Source organism: Pantherophis guttatus, chromosome 1 (genome assembly GCF_059756535.1).
Source record: "Pantherophis guttatus breed Tessera chromosome 1, ASM5975653v1, whole genome shotgun sequence".
NCBI lineage: Eukaryota > Metazoa > Chordata > Lepidosauria > Squamata > Colubridae > Pantherophis > Pantherophis guttatus.
Window position 1 is genome coordinate 240,010,969 of NC_142063.1, and position 20,964 is coordinate 240,031,932.

Genomic DNA, 20,964 nt, shown 5'->3' on the forward strand with positions numbered 1-20,964 from the left:
ACGCTTTCAGAGGGATGACTGCATGAACTATATGAAGTGCTGAATTACAAAATAAATTTTAAGTGATATCTAAGAAATTAATAAAATGAACTGTTCACTTCACTGCCCCATTAAACTGATATTATCCAATGAGAGCTCATTGGCACAACCATGAATCATTTTTCAGTCATACATCCTCAGTGACATTGCCATTGTCTCAACCTTATCCATAGTGAAGATATCCCAAAGGTGCTTTTTCAGGAGGCAACTGGACTTTCTTTCTTTTTTTCAGACATTTTGCTTCTCATCCAAGAAGCTTCTTCAGCTCTGACAGGGTAGTGCAGAATGGAAGGATTTATATTCCTTGCAGATAGCTGGTAATTTGCACCCTTTAAAGCAGGGGTGTCAAACTGGATTTCTTCGAGGGCCCGGATCAACACTGTAGTTCTCCTCCACGGGCTGGCCAGGCGGAAGGGGGGAGATGGGATGGATGCCTCCTGCAGCACCCTGCCGGCCAAAATGGGGAGCAGGGAGACCGTGTGTGCCCCCGTGCCTGTCGGCCTTCTGCAGCACTTTGCTGGCCAAAACAGGATGCTCCCTGCGCCCCCTTTTTGGTTGCCAGAGGCATCATGGGCTGGTCCTTTGCTATTTCCAGGCTGGCCTCACGGACCAGATTTAAGCACCCTGTGAGCTGGATCCAGCCTGCTTTCCTTGAGTTTGACACCCCTGCTTTAGAGAGTCATTGAAGCATTTGGAAGTTTATCTGTGTCCTTAGGGTCACCTGAATAGTGCTCCTGGTTCCTATAGTCTGTAATTTTTTTTCTGGAAATCCATTCCTACTCCCACACCATTCAAAGGGTGTTCATCCCAAATTGTATAGCTAAAAGAATATAAATCCTTCCATTCTCCACTATCCTGTCAGAGCGGAAGAAGCCTCTAGGATGACATTTTATTGCATGACAGACATTCCTCTGATGCTATCCACTCTAACTAACATCCTCATCCAAGGCCTTGCACTAGACAATCACTGGACTAACATATGAAAGGATGTCCTAAATGTGATCAGCTACAAAATTTTACAGCAGTATTTAACTTTGTATTAAAAAATTGTTCAATCCGCTGACAGGCATTGTACATCATTTAATATAACACGATCCTTTATGTGTTCATTCAATAGTGAAAGTTTCTTGCATTTGGCAGAGGTAGCAAGCACTTTGCTAACTTTGCCTGGAATCAGAAACTAAGTATGATCAAGCCTGAACAGCTATTAGATGGGGAAACACTTAGAAAATCCAGGACTATATGTTGGGAGTGGTAATTCTCCAGAAAAAGACCATGACATATCAGTTCTACATTTCCGTCAAGCAAAACTATATGGACTGTCCACCAGACATAAAACTTGATTTGAAGGAGACTGTATGTCTTCTGCATCTTTAGGGTATCTACAAACATACCATTTGTCCTGGTTCTGGCTCATTTCCATGTCCCTCTTGAGCCCTGTTGTCTTAGTTGTGGAGCAGCACTTATTTATTGCCAATTTAGCTGCAATACAGAAATCGCCAGGCTGTCTTAGGGCCAACTGCTTTTCAGTTTCTGGCCTCTTCTCTCTCTTTTTTAGAAGAGGTTCAGTTGAGGAGGCAATGCGTTCATGTATTATACTTAAACGTAGACCTTAAACTGTCTACTGTTGACCTCACCCCATTCCTAAGAGGTCTGTAAGGGGCGTGCATAAGTGCATGCCTACTGTCCCTGTCCTACTGTCCCCATTTATTCGTACCCATTTCCTGTGTTCATATCTATGTTTATACTTATATCTGTTATCTCGTTTTGACAAACTAAATAAATAAAAAATAAATAATCATTTCACCGTTTAATCACTGTCCTTCTCAATTGTGTTGTTTTGCAAACATGACCACAGCGTGGAGAGGAAAGGTTCCGTCTCCCACTGTTGTCATTGTTGGGTTGTTGTTGTTGTTTTGTTTCTTGGAGGGGGGGGATATTTTGTATTTTTTAGCTTTCTGCTGTAGGTCAGCTGAGTGTAAGGAGTACAGGTTAACTCCAGTGGAGTTCTCCACCTGTCAAGATCGAATCTAACAAGACCTTAGGTATCTTCTTTTTCTTTCTTTTTTCTTTTTTGTTGAGTTTTTAAGGAAAGAAAACGTCGTGCGAAGGAACCTTTTGCAAAAGAGCTACAACTTTGCCACGATTGTCTTAAGACACTCAGAAGGGGAGGAGGGAGTGTCATCCTTTTCCTCGGACCCGCAAGTTGTTTTTCAGGTTAACAATAGTTCTTTATTGGTTTATAATATAACATACAAAGAAAATACAAAAGTAAATAATAGGAAAGTTAGGGAAGGAAAAAGGGAAGAGAAAAGTGGGGGAAAGCAAGGGAGGGGAAGAAAAAAAAAGTTATTTCTCGAACATCGTGAAATGCGCATTGGTTTTTTTAAAAGATTTGATTCCAATAGGGTTCCACCATACGGAGACGATTTTCTCCTTTTACTTTTCAAAGCCTTCCAGGGGCAGCGTATTTTCGGAAATGTCAAGAATCAAAAGAGTAAGTCTGTTTGTCCCACGACCAATATTTCCTCAGGTTTCCGAATCGGGAATGGCAGAAACTCTCCTGCAGGTGGCGCCGTCACCGACCGAAGCGCCTTTATTGCGAAGACGTGAGGAATATTGTTCCTGCTCGCGGCCGGTCGCTGGGAAGGCTTCTTTGAGCTGACGTGTGACTTTCGAAGCCTTCTTTTGGACACGCCCCTTTCTCTCTACACCGTCGTCTCTCCACCCTCCCTCCCCCCCCCCGACCAGACCTGGGGCTGCGATGGCCGCTACGTGGGAAGAAATCCTCAAGTTGTCCCAGCAGTTTCAATCCGCTCAGTTCGCCCAGGCGACGCAGAGGTGAGGGGAGGGGGAAGTACTAAGTGGGCGGAACGAGGAAGAAGCCCCCCCCCGCCCGTCCGCTCGCTGCACGTCCTCCCCACCCCCCAATACCGAGCGACGCTTTTCCAATGCTCTGTTGCCCCTTAACTCTCTGCCCCATGCCAGGACCGTAATGCTTGTAGAAGAAGCGGCGCGTCTTTCCCGCTTTTAATAAAAGGGGAGGTTTCTGAATAAGTCTACCGTAATCTCTCAATTACAGCTGCTCTTTCTTTTTTCTTTTCTTTTTTTTTGGGGGGGGGGGCTTCCTTTCAAAAGCATCACCTGCATGCATCCCATACTTGATTGCTGTTGTCAAGTGATGATTGACTGGGATGATTTTTCCCTTGCCAGGAACTAAACAAACATGATGGTTTTCTTCAGTGGTGAAATCCAATTTTTTTTTACTACCGGTTCTGTGGGCGTGGCTTGGTGGGCAGGATACTGCAAAATCTCCATTCCCACCCCACTCCTGGGGGAAGGTTATTGCAAAATCTCCGTTCCCATCCCACTCCTGGGGGGAAGGTTATTGCAAAATCTCCATTCCCATCCCACTCCTGGGGCCAGCCAGAGGTGGTATTTGCCGGTTCTCCGAACTACTCAAAATTTCCACTACCGGTTCTCCAGAACCTGCTGGATTTCACCCTTGGCTTTCTTCATGCCAGGAACTAAACAAACAATCATTGGATTTTCTTAGATTTTCCTGTAAGCCTACTATCAAAGGAATAAGCCCACAAAAACAAAAATTCTCCCTACATATATCTGTATTTATCTATCCAGCATGTCAGGGTTTTCTTCCCGCTCTCTTCAGTATGCCTGGGTTTCTTTGCCGCTTTTCATGGAAAGTACATGAAATTTACCAGTGTGGCCTTCCTGTCTGAAGCATGTTCATTATAGGGGAAAGAGCTTTGCTGGTGACATCTTCAAATGTTCAACACTTGAAGTACTGGTTTCTTTCACAGACTGCAATAATCTCATGTTGTTGTTAGTTGCGAAGTTGTGTCCGACCCATCGCAACCCCATGGACAACATTCCTCCAGGCCTTCCTGTCCTCTACCATCCTCTGGAGTCCATTTACGCTCACGCCGACTGCTTCAGTGACTCCATCCTGCCAACTCATTCTTTGTCGTCCCCTTCTTCTTTTATCCTCATTCTTTCCCAGCATTACTTCTCCAGTGAGTCCTTCCTTCTCATTAGGTGGCCAAAGTATTTGAGTTTTATCTTCAGGATCTGGCCTTCTAAAGAGCAGTCAGGTTTGATCTCCTCTGGGACTGACCGGTTTGATCGCCTTGCAGTCCAAGGGACTCGCAGGAGTCTTCTCCAGCACCATAGTTCAAAGGCCTCAATTCTTTGACGCTCAGCCTTCGTTATGGTCCAACTTTCACAACCATACATTGCAACTGGGAAAACCACAGCCTTGACAATACACACTTTTATTGGCAGGGTGATGTTTCTGCTTTTTAGTATGCTGTCTAACTTTGCCATAGCTTTCCGCCCCAGGAGCAAGCATCTTTAATTTCTTGGCTGTAGTCCCCATGTGTGGTGATCTTGGAGTCCAGGAAATAAAATCTGTCACTACCTCCATTTCTTCCCCATCTATTTATTAGGAATTGAGCCTGGCCATGATCTTAGTTTTCTTAATGTTGAGTTTCAAGCCAACTTTTGCACTCTCCTCCTTCACCCGCATCAGACGGTTCTTTAGTTCCTCTTCACTTTCTGCCATAAAAGTGGTATCAACAGGAAATTGAGAAAAAAAGTGGTGTTATCAAAAAAACATGGTGATAAAGTTACTTAATTCAGCAGGATTCTTGAAACAGAATTTTGGGGAAATGAAGTTACGATAATAATAATAAGCATTGGGAAAATCAGTTTTCATAAAATCCTACTTGGATGAATATATCAATCTGACCCTATTGATTTTAAATGTGTTTAACTCAGAAATACTAGTCTCCATGATTCATATTTAAAATGTATTTCATATAATTTTAGCTTCTATTGAATTTTAAAAACGCTGGGTGCTGAATTTCTGATAAGTTGGATACTGGAAGTTTGATAGAAAATACACAAGAAGGTCCAGACCTAAATTATAGGCAGCTTTGAACTGCTTTGACTGTGAATTTTTGACTATGGTAGCTTCTAGCGATTTGGTCATTAAAGGTAGCACTTGCTACGTGAAAATTATGTGACAGTGACTATGCTGATGATTTCACTTCAGCTCTCATTTGCTTTACAGCATCAGAAGGATACAACCCCAAACAGCCAGCTAAAACCAAATATGGGGAAAGTTTCCAGAGCCCAAACTCACAAGGAAACTGGATAAAAGAGCAAATGTTATAGTCCTTTTTCCTCACTCCCCCACCATTTGGAATGCTCAACCAAGCACTAGAATAATTGGGAAGAAGAGAATTAATGTTTCTATTTAATTTCATTGTAGAGGAAGGGTTTACAAGAGAGTAAGCAGGCAGACAATGGAGTATATACACTGAAAGGAATGTACACTAAAGTCTGCTGCTTGCCTAGCCTCCTCATACTTCCTGCCACCAGCTACTTAAGAGGCCAAAAAACCTTTAGTATGAAACTGATTAAGGTCTGGTCAATTTCAAGCAGCAGCTGTCCTGGAGAGATTTAATCAACTAATTAAGCTCATACAGCTGAGCTTGTTAACTTGCAATAGAGATGCACTATGCTGTGGAGAAAAGTAGCTGAGGAAGAGAGAGTTTGTTCCAGAAGTAGGGAAAAGGTTGCTAAGGCACAGGACAATACAAATTAACTGACTGTAATAGTGAATACATGACAAGAGAGAGAGAGACTGCAAGCATTGTAAATGTAGGCATTGATCGCAAAGTTACTTTTTAATCACCATCATAACTGAATAGTTGTTTTCTGAAGCAGTTGCTAAATGAGGACTACCTATAGTGGCAAAATGACACATTTAAAGTCAGATATTTAGGATTACATGCAAATTCTCTTTATCTCTTCTTTCAATATACAGACTGTCAGAACGTAATTGCATAGAGATTGTTTCTAAGTTAATTACTGAAAAACAGTTGGATGTAGTACATACTCTTGATGGAAAAGAGTATATCACTCCTGCACAGATTAGCAAAGAAATACGTGATGAACTTCATATTCGTGGCGGTAAGTGTGTGTATTGATGTAATTTTCAAAAGTTGACAGAATTTGTCGTTAAGCATCACTTATTTTTTAAAAGAAAAGTATTACTGAAATGTGTATCTTTCTTATTTAGGCATTGCATAATTATAATTTTAAAACTGAAATCATGGTACAGTGCCTAATAGTAGATACTGAGATTCTACAAAGCCATATTTTCAGTAGAAATGCATTTTTTCTGTCATTAGACTGTTGAGAGAGTACTTGAATTTAACAAGAGAAACATTTTAGACATTTCATTTCTAAAAGCATTAGCCAAAATGCTAATAATAATTTTGTTTAAATTTATGTAACACTAAACAGCTCTATTCAGAAATTTCACTGAGTTCAATGACATTTCCTATCAGGTAAGTAGGTATATGAAATCCCTTTTGTCAAGCTATATATTGCTTGGTTAATATAATACTCAATGGTCATTTCTTAGAAGGAATGGCAAGAAAAGTATTTTTATATGGATTCCAAGCGCAGAATTCCTCTCTGGTGGAAAATTACATAGCTGTATTGAATAGAACCATTAAAACAATTCATTGGACACAGATTTTTTTTTTTTATCACTGCATTAGTTCACTGATACTTTATCCATGAAGTGAATAAGGAACAAAAAGTAGATCTCCCATCTCTTTGCATTTTTATAAGAAGTGCCTCTGTGGTACGCCAGTGTGATTCAGGACTACATTGCTTTGAATATTTTCTCTCTCCAATGACATTTTCTTGACAAATCTTGCATAACTTCCTTCATCTTTCTGAAACATTCCTTGCATGATAAAGGCAGTACTCCTGTAATATTAAAATACTTTCCAAGGCAGATTTCATTCTTGTGAATGTGTTCGTCATGACGCTTGTGGCAGCACCTTCCCAGCCTCGTGAAACAGAGATGATAAGAGCTTAGCTCTTTTGAAGTTCACTGTAAGGATTATATCATGTTTCTATAATAAAATGATTGCAGTTTTTATTGCAGAATGTAAAAAAAAACCCGCGTCAAGACTTCATCCTTAGCAATCTTGCTCTTTCTTTACTCAAATTAATGTTTGCATTTTTGAGCTGATTTCATTTTTACTAAAGAAGGCAGCTTTATGCCCCAATTTTTTTTAAAAAATCACGTAAGGCTTACTTTGAATCCTTGTACTCAGCATTTTCTCCCTCTTTACTATTCTTGGTGGTGCTGATTAAGTCTTTGCCTTTAAAGTTGTAGAAGTCCAGTTCTGCATCATAAATGGTATGTTTCCCTTAATGCAAGAGAATACTGGTAGTCCTCGACTTAACAACAATACACTCAGTGACCGTTCAAAGTTACAATGGCACTCAAAAAACTGACTTATGGCCATTTTTCACATTTATGACCATTTCAGCATCCCCAGGGTCACATGATTGACATTTGGATGCTTGACAACTGATTCACATTCATGACAGTTGCAGTGTCCCAGGATCATGGGATCCCCTTTTGGGACCTTCTGTCAAGCAGAGTCAATGGGGAAACCAGATTCGCTTCACAACCATGTTACTAATTTAACAACTTCACTTAACAAATGTGGCAAGAAAATTCATAAAGTGGAGCAAAACTTACTTAAGAAATTTCTCACTTAGCAACATAAATTTTGGCCTCAATTGTGGTTGTAAGTTGAATACTACCTGTATTTACGATACGGTGTACCTGTATATGAGCCACGGTGGCGCAGTGGTTAAAGTACAGTACTGCAGGTTACTTCTGCTGACTGCCGGCTGCCTGCAATTTGGCAGTTCAACTCTCACCAGGCTCAAGGTTAACTCAGCCTTCCATCCTTCCAAGGTGGGTAAAATGAGGACCAAATTGTTGCGGGCAACATGCCGACTCTGTAAACCGCTTAGAGAGGGCTGTAAAGCAGTATATAAATCTAAGTGCTATTGCTATTGCTATTCAGATGAAAGTAGCATACAGATGGGAGCAATGATGCTGGAGAAAATATTATAGGCAGCAGTCATAGACACAATTCATGTTTAAAGTTGTCCCAAGTTACTTTGGAGATTTGAAGTCAAAATGAAAAACATAATGAACAAATATTAATACTTCATGGCATTCATATTTTATCTTACTACAGGTCGGGTGAACATTGTGGATTTGCAACAGGTAATTGGACTTTATTATAAACATTGTTTATTTTCCCTTTATTAGGTCAGTTTGAAGTTTATAGGTGTTTTTAATAGCTCTGCCATTAAATAATTTTTAAAGGAAGTATAAACTATTTGATATCTGTAGGTTTTATAATCATTGTATATATCACCTACTTAGTTTCTATTATGTTTATAATTTTGTACTTAAATATTTTATTCATACTGAAATATTCTATCATATTGTTTTAATTTCTTTCATTTCTCTTAAAGCTGTTGTAACTTTTGAGAAAAGCTTTCCTTTTAGTCATCCATTGTTGAATGTTGGTGAGTGTATAAATAAAAATGAATATTCACCGATATTCATTTAAAATATCCGTGAATTAAATAAAATATTTCATTTCCAGTAACCTTTTTTCTTCTCAGACTTCAAGTAAATTGAATTATTTTATAACATTTTTAGTAATATATTACTTCGTGTTTTGTCTTAATCTTTTTCAAATCCATATTTTAGTTAAAATTTCGTGTATTGGAATAGCTGCTAAATAATTATGTAGGAAATTGTCAGTAGATTGTTTTAACAGGAGGTAACAAATTAGATTTATTTTGCTATACTACAGTATTTGTAAAATCAGATACATTTTGATTGCTATAAACTATTGCATTTGTTCTGTTTCAACTGCTGTTAATTTGTTGAATTCAGGTCAGTGACAGTGATAAAATACTAATTACTAACTTATTCCTCCTTTCTTTGCTCTGCCAGATAATAAACGTTGATCTGCTCCATATTGAGAACCGAGCTAACAACATTGTCAAATCAGATCGAACAGTTCGATTGGTATTGGGACAGCTTATAGATGAGTGAGTTGCTTAGGATAATTAAATGCAATCTAATTATGATTGAGACATAATTTTGTGGAATAGCTTTATCTACATTTACATAAACCTTTCAGGTTTCGAATCCAATCAAAATGCTATTCTAGACTTTATTGTAAACCACAATATATTGTATTTTTCTTGTTAAACTGGAGATAAATGGTTCATCTTAAAATAGTGTTGCTGTCTAGATGGTAAAAAAAAAATATCCAAACTAAAGAAAACCACTCTGAATTTATTTATTTATTATAATCAAATTTAAATCACACTCAAATAAAATTACTAAATAATACTAGGAGGGGAAGAGCTAAAAAAGAGAAAGCACAGTAAAAACAGAGACATTTATTCTTAACATCTAAAATGAAGGTGAATGAGAGCAGTAACAAGTAGTCTGTCTTTGGGGACTAGTAAAAAAGACAAAAATAAATTCTAAAAAATCTTACTACATACAAAAGTTCCCTTACTTTTAAGTTACATTACACTTTTGTAGCTTGGGATTTTAGTAGAAAGAAATATCGAATTTTATAAACTACATGGAAGTTCATAGAACAACAAGACCAAAGAATTAGCTATTTGTATATCTCCATTTCCACTTTGCAGTTTTATAGTGTGCATCCTATTATACTCTGGCTGTGAACTGCTTACAAGAAAAAATAATAAATTGAAAACAGTAAACAAAAACAACATTAAAAACAATAGCCTCTACTAGAGAAGGCACAAACTAACATTCCTGAAGCCCTCTTAAAACCCACCAAAGAAACAGAGATCCAGAGGTATGATAGCATAATATTCCACAAACAACGAAATTGTTGCTTCATCAGCTACCTGAAAATATGGATTTAACTGTAGCTTTTATTTGAATAAAATTACTCTGTTCCTTGAAAGTTTTATAGTCAGGAACCATACAGCTATATCTTTTCTGTTTTATCATCAAGTACCACTCCTAAACCATATACTGATATGATGTATATTTAATAGCACATTTGAAACATTACACTAATACTGATTCTTCATGTCATATCAGAAATTACTTAGATCACATAGCAGAAGAAATAAATGACAAGTTGCAGGAATGCGGCCAAGTGAAAATATCTGATTTATGCAAGGTGTACGATCTTCCAGGAGACTTCTTGAAGCAGGTAATTCATCTGAAAATTACTTTTTTCACTGAAACTATTTCACTTTGGTAGCTATTTGGAATGCCAGATATATCCTAAATGTAATGTGATAACACTATTTTAACTTGAGATTTAAACCATAACTAAGCTCATATGCATAGCTTTAATTTAATTCTTTCTGCCACATTGTTAGGGTAAGGTTGTAGCCAATTCCTTGGCAACTGCTTGCCTAATAACAGTAAATATACCTTTAAAAGGTAGCTTTTAAATTATGAAAAGTAATTCAGAACCAATTAAATGATTGCTTTGATGAAATTCTCTATAAAACAAAATAGTTTGAATCCTGAGATTGTGTTAATGGGTTGCTTATATTATATCCTCTAGTTGGTGGGATGTAGGCAACAGTAAATTTATTAATTTATCTATTTTGTATAGCGGTCCATCTCACAAGGAAGTGGCTCTGGGCAGCATGCAACAAAACTGAAACAATAAAATACAAAATATAAAACTATTATTAACAAATATTAAAAACATTTTTAAAAAACCCATAAAACTGCTAAAAACAAGAATAATAGATGAAGGAGTGTTAATAGTACCACTAGTTCAGTGGTGGGTTGCCCGCGGTTCGGACTGGTTCTATAGAACCGGTAGTAAAACCTATGGGAGGCTCCGCCCACTGACCCTGACGTCATCAGAAGCGATATGCACAGAAGCAAGGCACGTGCGCAAGCGAGCACACACATGCGATCCCGTTGCGAACCGGTAGCAATCCCCTTGCAAACCGGTAGTAAAGGTAAGTAGAACCCACCCCTGCACTAGTTCCCCTGCCTCTGGGATCCTCAGGCCTCCTGGCTAACCAGGTCTTAAGGGACTTTTGAAAGCTTAGAAGGAGGAGGAGATTTGACAGTGTGGGGGCCACAGCAGAAAAGGCCCTTAGCCCTAGGGCCCACCAAATGTTTCTCCCTAAATAATAGAACCTATAACGTATCCATTCTGATAGATCTGGTGGGATGGATAAATGAAATTGGGCAAAGGCAGTCCCTCAGTTAACCCAGTCCTATGCTATCAAGGGCTTTAAAGATCCACACTAACACCTTGAATTGGGCCCGGAAACAAACTGGTAACCAATGCAGCTCATGCAGCAGTACTCTACCAGAGGCACTCATAACTGCTTATGACACTGCATTTTGCACCAGCTGAAGTTTCTAGATACTCTTCATGGGCAGTCCCATGTAAAGCACATTACAATAATTAAACCGGGAGGTGACCAGGGTGTGAAAAGGGCCCATTGATCCAGGAACAAGTACAATTAATGCATAGTATGAAGTTATGATGCCTTTATTAAACAAACCATGATGGGTGTTGTCAGTCAGTAATTACTGTCCTATCTGTTGATGTTCATGGCATATGAAACATTGTGTATTGGCATATAAGAGAAGTAAATGGAAAGGAGCAGGACGAATTGACAGGAAGACAAATAGGCAATGAGTGATAGTGGTCCATTCTTTAACATTTGAATTACATATTAGCAAGGTCAATTAATCTCTAATATGAACAAAATATTGTGCAGCCAGAAGTAAAACAATCATTTTCTTATATTAATGTACAAGTAAAATAAGATAACGTGCAAGTTAGATATTACTCATGTGTTGAACTTAGAATTTTCATGCATAAGAATTTCTCCTACATAATAGCATGTAATGTGATTCTTCTCTTAATTGGTGTATTTTTATTCTAGGTGTTTTCTGTTCGCTTGGGAAAAATTATTCATGGCCAATTCGATCAGGATAACCGTGGGGTGATTTTCACTAAGACATTTGTCACAAGACATCGGGCCCGTATTCGTGGTCTCTTCCGGGCCATTACCCGGTAAGTCAAAGAAAATGCAAAGATGACTATGAGTAATTTAATACGTTTATAAGTGTTTTTGATGAAATGTGTATTTTGAAGGTACAAGTAAAATAATTTAGCCTTCTGTTCTTCACAGATAGTCATGAAGTTTAGATTTGTGGAATGCCAAATGTGGGTTGTTTATTTTTTGCTTAGCATCCGGCCATTCAGTTTTTAAACTAGCAGTAGCATTAGACTTATATACCTCATCGTTTGTTTGGTACTCAACACACAAGATAGAACTTGTCAATGTCGGCTGCCTTGTGACTAACCACATTATGAGAAAAGTTTGTTTGGTACCCATCATTTTTGGTATTCGTACCTCCTAGAACCAATTAAAGATGAATATCGAGGTAGCACCGAGGTATCTATTGTGGAATGCAGTTGCATGAAAAGGTTATATTGTATGTTTTCTTTTATACCTCATTTTAAAAGCATAAAAAATGTATTTTATTGTTTTTAAAACATGAGACCATTAATCTTATAACAACTTTTCATAAACATTTCAATTATTGGTAGAAGTGAATGTTGGTTTAGCTTCTGAAAATATTTTCTCTAATACATTCAAAACTATTAGAGTTTCCAAAGCAGTCAATATACTGCTTGTTAGCTGCTTTAGGCCAATTACATTCTTGATAAAACCCTTCAAAAGTTTTAAAAGATACATAAAAGTTCTATATAGAGCAATATAAAAAATCTGGAATGGTTTTTTACTCTTTTCATGAAGAAAAAGGGAAAAAGAAGATAGGAAAAAGGATCCATTCATACATCACAGCTTCTTGCCCCTATCCACTGTTTATCTGTATTCCAATTTACTCCTATTTAATTGATTTTCAAAGCATCATGCCCAAACTACTGGTGACTCATAAAATTCCATCAAGAAATTCATGGTCCAGAAGAGCCCAGTAGCTTCTATAATCCCCACCTCCCTATGCATATCCTGACAGTTCACTTGGGGGCTTAAAACTGGTTCATTGATTTATACAATTGATAATACAAGTAGCAATATTTTGAGTAAATTTACTGTAATTCTAAGTATGTAGCGCTAGGTGGAATGGTGGTCTTGCACAAGAACCCAAAAAGGAAAGTATGAAGTGGCAATATGATGAAAAATAATCTAAAAAATGGATTTAATTGATATCTACTCACTCTGGATCCTTAATACTGTACTCAGAATTGTTACATCCTTAACCATCAAATTTGTACTGACAGTTGTTATCATGATATGGTGCGCATAAAATAATCCAAGTGGTAAATAAATGTTTAATTTGGAGTTAAATTCTGTAGCATAAAATCTAGTTTATAAAGGCCTTTAAAACTAAGATGAGAATGCATTCCATATTCATTATTTTATTTGCCAAAAAGTCATTAAAAATTAAGGGAGGGATGTTAATTGGTGATCCCTGCATTTTCCAAATAGTTGTTTAGGAGTGAGCATATGCCTCCTCCCCAAATTTCCACACTTTTTCATTGTATTACCATACAGTGCTAACAAACACAAAAACAGTATTGGTTATTGAGCACAGCAAACACTAGAAAATAGTTCATCTGTACTGAAGATCGTTGCTGGTTATTTAGGACATGGTGATACGATATTTGACATGATGCTTATGTCACTTCTTTCTTAGACCTACACCAATAATTAACCTAATCACTCGACATGGATTTCAGGAACATCTGCTTTACTGTGAGTTTTGCTCAGACGCTTTCTTTATTTTCCATTTAGTAAAAGTAGCATTTCAAAGTGCTAACAAGCTCATTATCTATTTTCTTGCTACGTCTCTGTAAGCAACAATATTAACTTTTTGAGTCACCTGCAGAGCTTGGGAATTGGAGACATGGTTTTTGATTGGTACTCCTTTTTCCTCAGTGGGCAGTGTTCAGCTGGTACCGTTGGGGGAGGACCTGTTGGGCACTTCAGCGTGGAATGCTTGACCTTCTCTCCCATTTTATTAAAAATCTATATGAGCCTGCTGGACAAACCGTCCATCCATTTGGGATCAGATATCATCAATACATTTGTGATATCAAATTTTAGATGTCAATCCCAGACTGAACAGGAGATGTATAGAGGTCCTGACTCAATGGCTAGAGGCTATGAGAGGCTAGACGGGGCAAAACAGACAATGACTCAATTCTAGCAAGACCTCGTTTCTGAAACTTTCTTGTGTGATGGAATAGTTCATCCCTTAACGTTTAATTGGATAGCATTGCCCCCGAAGGAGGTGATGGACATTTCCGGGTTGTCATGCTGAATCAGCAGATGGAAGCTAAAGCCAAGAGAGCCTTTGATTAGTTTCAGCGCATTTACTACTTTTGTCCTTTTTTTAAAAAAAATGGTAGCTTAAACTTTGTTACGCTACTACAAGTTACTTTAGATGGGGCTACCTTTGAAAATGATTAAGAGGCTACAACTGCTACAGTAAGCAAAAGCTTACATATTGATGTGCATTCGTCCACTTAGCAGTATAACATCTGTTTAGCTGGCTGCCAGTTCACTTCTGTATCCAATTTAGTTGCCAGTAGGCTTGGGCCCTTGTTACCTTGACTGTCATCATATAGAATTTGTTTGATTCACACAGTCTAATAAAGAAGTGTTCCAAATATCTAGCCCAGAAGTAAGAAGAAGATATTGGACTCTCAGATGACCCCTCCCTCTGTAATAGCTTACCCCCAAGTTAAGTTTGCCCTTACTAAACTAATGGCATTGGATGGTAATGAAAACAGTTATCTTCAAGAGAGAATTTGAGCTAATTTGATATGTATGTAGATAGATAGATAGATAGATAGATAGATAGATAGATAGATAGATAGATAGATAGATAGATAGATAGATAGATAGATAGATTTTTACCTTTTTGTTTATTATTTTTGGTTTTACAATTTGGTGTTATTTTATTAATGTTTTATCTCATGTGTTGTAAGCCACTTAGAATCAGAAGACTAAGTGGCGTATTAAATAAATAAATTGGTTGCTGTAAACAATCTTGTTTTTCTCCCTAGTTGCCTTCATTTTAATTTCTCCAGGTTTAAATTTGCAATCCTGTTGAAATCATTCTTCCCCCTTGATAATATTTGGAAGCCTGAAACCACGTGTGCATTTTTCTTAGCACAGTGTCAGATTTGTTTTGCCAGCTATCTGTTGATTTTTTTAAAAAAACCCATAGAATTGGGTCTGAGCTAGTTATTCCAGGTTTTCAGGTGACTATAGCAGAGAAGTTGTTATGGAAAAATGGTTTGTATGATACATGTCAGCACCATCATGATAGCTGATAGTACACAAAAGTAGTTTGTATTCTATAGTTCAATCTCCGGCATTTCTAGGCAGATCTAGAAAAGATTGTTGCCTGAAACAATGGAGGTCCACTACCTGTCATTTAGGTAATCATAAGCTAGAAAGAATCTGACTCTGTACCGTATCAGGCAGTATATTAACGTTTCTTATTATTTCGATTTATACCCTGCATACTCACAATTAAAACAAAGCAACAGCCGATCAACAATAACAATAAAAGAATCAGTTTAAAAACCAACTAAAATCATTCATTTACCTAAAAAGGCTTCAGAAAAGAAGAAGGCTATAACTCTCTCTCAAGGTACAGGTGCAACAGTTCATTTAGTGACCGCTTGAAGTTATAACAGAAAAAAATGACTTTTGACCATTTTTCACATGACCTTTGTAGCAGCCCCATGATCATGTGATCAGAATTCAGATGCTTGGCAACTGGTTCATACTTATGACCGTTGCCATGTCCCAAGGTCATGGGACAAGCAAAATCAACGGGGAAGCCATCTTAACAACCATGTTACTAACTTAACAACTGCAGTGATTCACTTAATAATTGTGGCAAGAAATGTCGTAACATGAGGGCAAAACTCACGTAACAAATGTCTCACTTAACAACAGAAATTTTGGGCTCAATTGTGGTCCATAAGTTGAGGACTACCTGTAATTGCCTTTGCTCTACAATGCAGAGATTGGGAAGAGAGTGTCTTTTTTTCCCCACACTCTAGGAAGAGGCCTTGGGCTTTCTTTGGTGGTCATTCAACTATTTCAGCCTTATTCACATGTTACTTTCTATTATCCCTAAAGGAGCCCAAAGCATTTTGTTCTGGCCTTTCAACCACTTCGTTGTCTGCCCTTGACAGAAAACAGAATAGCCATGCTATCAATAGTGTACAATGGTTGTTTTCTTGAATGCAGTGAGCCGGATTCAGATGCGTACCCATTTAAAATAGATTCATTGAAGTCCATAAAATGGAATCATAATTTGCTTCGGAGCCAATTGCTTAGCCCACTCTACAGGCTGGTGTTCTTAGAACTAGAGTGCTATTCCCAGAAGGACATTATTGTCTAAACTCAAAACGACTCATGTTGCTATGAAAGCTATTTTTATTAAAATAATAGCTGTTACAATGAAAGTTTCTAGGGACTTTATATCAACAAACGGAAGTCTGATGCAAATAACTGCTTCCCAAAGTCCAGAAGCTTTATCTAAGCCAGGGGATCAAAAACCCAAGAAAACACACATCATAACCTTTCACTTCACTCCAGTCTTAGTTGTTCTTGGAGTTTAAATATTGCAATAGTGAGAGAGATCTGCAACTACTTGCTTTAAAAAATCTGGCTGATATTCCCTGTGCTTATTATTTTTTAAGACCTGGTTATTAGCTATGTTCTATTTTTTATGTATATAAATTGTCTATAAATTTATAAAGGAAAAAATGCATATGTACAATATGTCGGAATCCATAGCTTTTAGTATTTTGTAATATTCATTAAATGTAGTTATTAATGAAATAAGTTCATAAAAATATATGTAAGGATCGGGGCGGGTTTCAAAACCCATCGTTACCAGTTCGCTTATGGGCATGGGCGCACTTGTGCACGTGCGTAACGCTTCTGCACATGTGCAGAAGCGGACAGGTGGGTGGAACCTCCCGCCTCTGCCGCTACCAGTTCACCCGATCCGGGGTGAACCAGTAGCAACCCACCACTGGTATGGATAAACAGCAAGTTACTGCTTGCAAATCTATACATATTAGAAAAGAAGATTCCCCAAAATGTGCGCACAAATGTATGAATTCTCATGTTTATTTTTTATGGCTGAATTTATTGCTGATGCAGAAATGGGACTAAACCTGTAGAAAATGCCCCACTGATGATGTAAGAGTAGATGGCAGAATATATAGAAATACATTATCATTTAATCTAAGGCCAGGTACATGCCTAGAAGCACTTCTCCATTTCCCTTTTTAATAATTTGAATTTGACTTTTGATAGCCGTTACAAGAGACAGATGGGGTTTGCAAAGCAAAAACAATGTTTAAACATGAAAAATCACTTTAATCCAAACTTTCATGCTTCCAAATTACAAATCAAACCGGAAACTAAGCGAATCCTGTCTTAAACTATATAATTTCACAAAAGAAACCTAGTTGTAGACCATTAAATATGCTTAACTACTTACTATGTTACTATGTTCTGCCAGCTCTATTCCTGAAACGTAAGGCTACATACCGGTACTTTATTATTGCAGCTAAGTTTGCTTTCATTATTTCTTTATAAAACTTTCTAATATTGCGGCTACTTCATTTTTTTTTCCTCAGCTCTGCTTGAAGAACTTATTAATTCTGGATGTCTAAAAGGCACAGTGGTTGGTGGAAGGCAAGATAAAGCTGTGTTTATCCCTGACATTTACGCCAGAACTCAGAGTAATTGGGTGGATTCATTTTTCAAGCAAAATGGTTATTTAGGTAACAAAATCCTTTTGATCAACCCTTTTTTAAAATAATTAAGAGAAATATATTCTAGAGGTTGTTTATACACATATGTGTGCACACTTTGTACACTTGTCAGTTCTCATTATCCTTGTATCCATTTGTATGACCAAGAAAAGAACTGCAGTAACTAGGGAAAACATGAATTGTTAAAAGGTAGCGTCACTAAACAGGAGTTTTTACATTTGCTCTTTTATGTTCTCCTATAAGGGAGAATTTGACCATTAATTGTTATGGAAAAGAAAGAAAGCGCATACTTGGGACTATGATTCCTGAATTAGGAGTCCACAATCACCAAAATTACATTCCCAGAAAGAGAGCAATATGTTCCTTTATAGAAAGGAACATATAGAAAGAATGGAGAAATGTGTTTATAGCTTCACCAAAGCCCATGGATACAGATTATAAAAGCAGTTTCTGGCTCAGAAAAATAATATTGCTTTCTTATTTACCCACTCCCACCCCCACCCCCCCATTTACTCTATAGAAGCTGGTAACCAGTTTATTATGAGGGACAAAACTGGTGGCAATCTGAGTAGTAGAAAGGCTCTATAGATAGAGCTGCCCTTCATCTTTGGAATAAAGCTAAGGTTGCTTTGACCACAATTTAGTGGTCAAAGCAGCCCTTGGCCATAGGAAAGCTTTCAAGACTGGGATGTTCTGGAAAAAAATTGGGGTGGTCTGTATGGCAGGTCCCCTCTTTCCAGTAGGTATTATTTGCTCTTGGTACTGTTTTTCTTAATGTGTTAATGGCTAGGAAGCTGACTGATACTGCTGGTTTATTTTTGTATTACCTTTTGTATTAATAAAAGTGCCTCAGAGCCTTTTTGGAATTTAGTAGCGCATACATTGCAGAAATAAATAAAACAAATTGAAGATAAGAGGCTTTTAGGTAAGATCAGAATAAAACCCACAGTCCATATATAAAGAAGGGTCTAGAATCCACTGAGAAATAAATATTCTCTCCCCCCCCCCATGCTTAATACTTTGTATGTCATTGTAAAAGACCTTATATAATTTTGTAGAATTCGATGCATTGTCAAGACTTGGCATCCCTGATCCTGTGAGCTACATAAAGAAAAGATACAAGTCTTTGCCAATTTTGTTTCTGAAAGCATCTTGTGTTGGTCGTGAAATGTTGGATCAAGTGGAGGCATCTGTGGACGAAGCCATCAGTTCTGGTCTGTGGGTGGATATTATGGTATGCTTTTTCTGACTTTTGATTACTTTTATTGTTGAGAAATAAGATCTAGTTTTTAGTGACATATGTTGTCTATAGAAAATCCTGCATTCAATCCCAAATATATGTGGGAAGGCCTGAGAAGGAGTCTTGAATTGAATCTTACAGAGTACTTCAGAGTGCTACAATCATAATATGAGATGTGATGTATTGTACCTGTATTTGTATGTAGTTCTTTAATACAATATTGTGTATCTAATTGTGACAGATTGAAATAGTGTGAGTTCTAGAAGTACAACCTCTCCAAGTGTGAGACTGTTGAAAATCATTCGACAATCATTTATTCTAATTTGAAAAGAATTAACAGGTTAATTTTCAAAGAGTAGATTATATCAAATCAATATTTAACCTGGGCAACAAAATGTAATGCTGTTTGAAGTGCTATTTTCTTACAAATCTTGAATGAACAGATTTATTTCTTAATATAGCCTTCTATATAATATCAGTGACATACTTTGTATTGCTCCGTGATTCCGTTGGGAAGAAGAACGTATTCTATATTTTGAAATTCTATCAGATTTCTTTGAAGGCTGAAATCTGATTTCTGTTTCATCATCCCTTTAGAAAGTACTTGATATTAAATGTCTTTGAATGAATGTAGAGGTAAAATTAAAGTCAATTGTTATACAGAGACCTGAATGAGATTAGGATTCCTAAATTAATAATGTACCTTACTTATGCTCAATAGTAACTTATAACTTACACTGTTTTTAATGCCTGCTTGAACTATTTCATCTGGTTTATTGCAGAACTTTGTCTAAAAACACAATCATTTTACTGCTATAAATGACTATTGAATTTTACTGTATGTCTGGAGCTATTAGAATGGAGCTTTAGTAGTAATTTCTTCACTTCCCTGTAGCAAGACTTACTAGACATATATCAATACCTGTCCTCATCCTAAAGGAATTATTGCTTGAAATCAACTTCCTGCAACCAAATTCTACAGAACATAATATTTGAGTTACAATATCTTAACTTACATTTTAATACTAGTTTGTCTTTGTCTGCTCCTTTCCTTTCCTTTATTTATTTTACAAGTGTGCTCACTGTTAAAATCTTGGTGGTTTCTCTTTATGCATTCTTCCATACAATTTATATCTATTCAAATTACCATAGATATAATACAAGAGAACAATCAAAGTTAGCTTAATTCTGCAGCATGATCAGTAAAACCTGATTTATCCAGATGTATATGTGGATTTCTCACAACCATCACATGATGCCATGATGTTATCAAGCATCATGTTAATATTTTTATACCAGTTGTTGGAAACGTAATGTTTTGAATAAGGTTAGTTTCTTTTATGAAATTGAGATTTGCATTGATAAATTCTGTGCCAGGTTTACTATCATATATCAAATTTACAAATGACTGCATATATGTTATAGCAATCAAATAAAGAGGATGGCACCAAAAAGCAAAAAGAAATTTCAAAATCTATGATAAAAGTATGAAGCTTTTATCATACCGGTAGTATTTTGAAATTTAAATATATTTTGCATACACTGTGAAGTGCTTGCTTCCTCCTTGATTTTTTAAAAAAGTTTAGGTGGTTCATTAACCAATAAATGTAAGCTTGAATGTGACCGTGTTTGTTTTATGATCCTAGCCTCTTCTTCCAAGTTCATTATCTGTAGAAGATGCCAGCATGTTTCTTCAGCAAGTGATGAGATCCTTCAATAAGCAACCTTCAGCCTTGGTCTTTGGCGACACTAATGTAGTCAGTGAGAAATTTATCAACAGCTGTGCTGATTTGTTTAGTGATCTTATGCACCAGAAAGCTGAAAAGGTTGGTTTACTGTGTGTAACATTTCAAAACAATCCTTGGAGAAGATTGCTTGACTAATTTATAATTTCTAAGAGAGTAGCCTAAGCAAAATTACAGCCAAGACATACATACT

The 20,964-nt window shown here is 37.0% G+C and overlaps 1 protein-coding gene across 1 annotated transcript in view; it reads left to right on the plus strand.

Annotated features, from left to right (window-relative positions):
* The first annotated feature begins 2,572 nt into the window (after positions 1-2,572).
* Positions 2,573-20,964, plus strand: part of UFL1 (UFM1 specific ligase 1) — a 32,624-nt gene continuing 14,232 nt past the window's right edge. The window contains exons 1-10 of the mRNA XM_034409027.3: positions 2,573-2,880; positions 5,891-6,036; positions 8,145-8,173; positions 8,918-9,015; positions 10,055-10,169; positions 11,887-12,017; positions 13,667-13,725; positions 17,649-17,795; positions 18,845-19,020; positions 20,673-20,852. Coding sequence (XP_034264918.2) covers positions 2,804-2,880; positions 5,891-6,036; positions 8,145-8,173; positions 8,918-9,015; positions 10,055-10,169; positions 11,887-12,017; positions 13,667-13,725; positions 17,649-17,795; positions 18,845-19,020; positions 20,673-20,852 — 1,158 coding nt within the window. The 5' untranslated portion in view covers positions 2,573-2,803. The remainder of the gene's footprint in view (positions 2,881-5,890; positions 6,037-8,144; positions 8,174-8,917; positions 9,016-10,054; positions 10,170-11,886; positions 12,018-13,666; positions 13,726-17,648; positions 17,796-18,844; positions 19,021-20,672; positions 20,853-20,964) is intronic.